Source organism: Acyrthosiphon pisum, chromosome A3 (genome assembly GCF_005508785.2).
Source record: "Acyrthosiphon pisum isolate AL4f chromosome A3, pea_aphid_22Mar2018_4r6ur, whole genome shotgun sequence".
Taxonomy (NCBI): domain Eukaryota; kingdom Metazoa; phylum Arthropoda; class Insecta; order Hemiptera; family Aphididae; genus Acyrthosiphon; species Acyrthosiphon pisum.
Genome location: NC_042496.1, coordinates 22,614,199 through 22,616,987, shown reverse-complemented (window position 1 = coordinate 22,616,987; position 2,789 = coordinate 22,614,199). Strand labels below are relative to the sequence as shown.

Genomic DNA, 2,789 nt, shown 5'->3' with positions numbered 1-2,789 from the left:
AGCTGGTCGTATACCTACAAATTATCTACGGCGAGAACTTTCTGTATCTGAACATGAAATACTTACTAGTAGATTAATTGATCGTTCACTACGGCCTTTGTTTCCTTCTACTTACTGTTTCGACACACAAGTAAATTATTTTTTTGTTATCATGTCAATAAAATTGCTGTTTGTGATGTTTATTTTATTTTTTAGATTATGTGTAATTTATTAGCTGTTGATGGTATTAACCACCCTGATATACTCAGTATAAATGCTGCTTCAACAGCTCTAGCTCTATCCGATATTCCTTGGAATGGTCCTGTTGGCGCTGTTCGTGTAGGTCTTTGTGATAACAATCTAGTTACAAATCCAACTCGCCGTGAGTTGTCCAACAGTGAATTAAATCTTGTTGTTGTATCAGCAGCTAAAAACTTAGTCATTATGTTGGAAGGATCAGCAAACAATGTTCTCCAACAAGATGTGTTGAAAGCAATTAAATTTGGTGTCAAAGAATGTCAGCATATAGTAAATTGTATTGATAATTTGCAAAAAGAATTTGGCAAACCTAAAAGAGAATTTGAGACAAAGAATATAGATGACACCAATGGAAATTTAGAAACTGTTATAGATAGCTTTTGTGAAATTAAACTTAGAGAAATATTTACTAATGTTAATCATCATAAAATATCTAGAGATATAGCTGTCAAGGATGTAAAAACAGAAGTCATTGAAAATCTTAAATCAAATTTTGATAACTTAAATTTAGAACTTTGTTCAATTATTTTTGATAAAGTTTGTAAACGAATTTTTCGAAATTTAATTTTTGAAAATGATACTAGGTAATAAGCTCAAAAAAAAAAATGATTTAGTTGTCATACCTAGATATTAATGATATTTTCATTTGTAGATGTGATGGTCGTAAACTTGACGATCTTCGAAACATATCATGTGAAGTTGATTTATATAAGCCATTACATGGTTCTGCATTGTTTCAAAGGGGACAGACCCAAGTTTTTTGTACTGTTGCTTTAGACTCTATTGACTCTGCCCTTAAACTTGATCCAATGACAATATTAACAAGGTTTAGATAAATTATCTTTGATTACAAGTTACAACAAATTTAACTTTGAATTTATTTTTAGTGGCATCAATGAGAAGAACTTTTTTCTACATTATGAGTTCCCTCCATATGCAACAAATGATATTGGTCGAATGGGTCCATCTATGCGCCGTGAAATTGGACATGGTGCTTTAGCAGAACGAGGGTTGAGGTCAATTGTTCCTGAAAACTTTCCGTTCACAATACGACTTACATCTGAGGTTCTTGAGTCAAATGGTTTGTATACATTTTAAAGTGCTTTTTTTGTAAATTTGAAGATTTTTACTAAAATTGTTAGGTTTATAGGGTCTTCGTCTATGGCATCTATATGCGGTGGTAGTTTAGCTTTAATGGATGCTGGTGTACCTATTTCCCAACCTGCTGCTGGAGTGGCTATTGGCTTGATCACCAATTATGATGATAATGACTCTAAACATATTAAAGACTATAGAATTTTAACTGATATACTAGTAAGAATATTAATGTATATAGTGTATACCTATATTTTTATTATTTATTTCAATGCTCAGTTTTGAGTGATTTTTTAAGTGTATTTTCAATACATTATTTTAATTGTATTATTTATATTTAAATTTTAAATAATTTAGGGAATTGAAGATTATCTAGGTGATATGGATTTCAAGTTAGCTGGTACAAAAAAAGGCATTACAGCGTTACAAGCAGATATAAAAATTCCTGGCTTACCATTGAAAATTGTAATGGAAGCAGTAGAAGCTGCCACAAGTGCTAAACATAAAATTATAAATATTATGAATGCAACTATTCAAAGTACAAGGTAGCTTATATTTTTTTGTGGCAAATTGTCTTGATAGCTAATATTAAAACGTTTGACTTAAGGAAACAAAAAAAAGATAATTGGCCAGTGACAGAAATATTAAATGTACCAATACATAAAAAGGGTAAACTACTCGGTCCTGGAGGAATTAATTTAAAGCGTATTATGCTAGAAACTGGTGCACAAGTAATAATAACAATTAATTAATATTATAAGTTATCTGTCTTATGGTAGTATTAAATATTGATTTTTTTAAAGATTTCTTCAAATAGTGAAAATGATGGGTTTACAATATTTGCACCTAATCAAGATGCATTAGATGAAGCTAAAGAAACTGTTGATAAGCTTATGGCTGAAAAATCAGAGCCTCAACTGGAATTTGGAGCTATTTATAAAGCAAAAGTAGTTGAAATACGAGAAATTGGAGTGATGGTCACATTGTATCCATCTATGCAGCCAACTTTAGTTCACAATTCTCAATTAGATCAAAGAAAAGTAAATACATTTTTTTAAGTATTTTACGTGGATAATAACAATTATTATTATAAGTATTATTTAACAGTTTGATTTTTCTTATAATATTTTTTAAATATATTTTTATAATTTAATATTTTTATATAATTAGATAAGCCATCCAAGTGCATTAGGTTTAGAAGAAGGACATGAGATTCAAATAAAATACTTTGGCCGAGATCCTGTTTCAGGAATGATGCGACTTTCAAGAAAAGTATTACAAGGGCCATCGTCCAGTCCAGCCCGGAGCATTGGTGGTAACATCACTAAGTAGAGATGAGTTAATTTATATTTAGTCACTTGGAACCATAGAAATAAGTATCTTTTATACATCCAAAATGTGATTATTTATATGATACATTTTTTATAATTAAATATTTTGTTTTATGTATACTGAAA

At 29.8% G+C, this 2,789-nt stretch overlaps 1 protein-coding gene across 1 annotated transcript; it reads left to right on the top strand.

Annotated features, from left to right (window-relative positions):
* LOC100168538 (polyribonucleotide nucleotidyltransferase 1, mitochondrial) lies at window positions 1–2,789 on the top strand (the record flags this gene model as incomplete). The annotated part of the gene is given in 9 exon segments (XM_029491189.1): window positions 1–130; window positions 196–821; window positions 890–1,063; window positions 1,125–1,318; window positions 1,388–1,551; window positions 1,690–1,877; window positions 1,940–2,063; window positions 2,136–2,372; window positions 2,503–2,789. Coding segments are annotated over 9 exon segments (1,999 nt in total), but the record flags the coding sequence as incomplete, so codon positions are not given.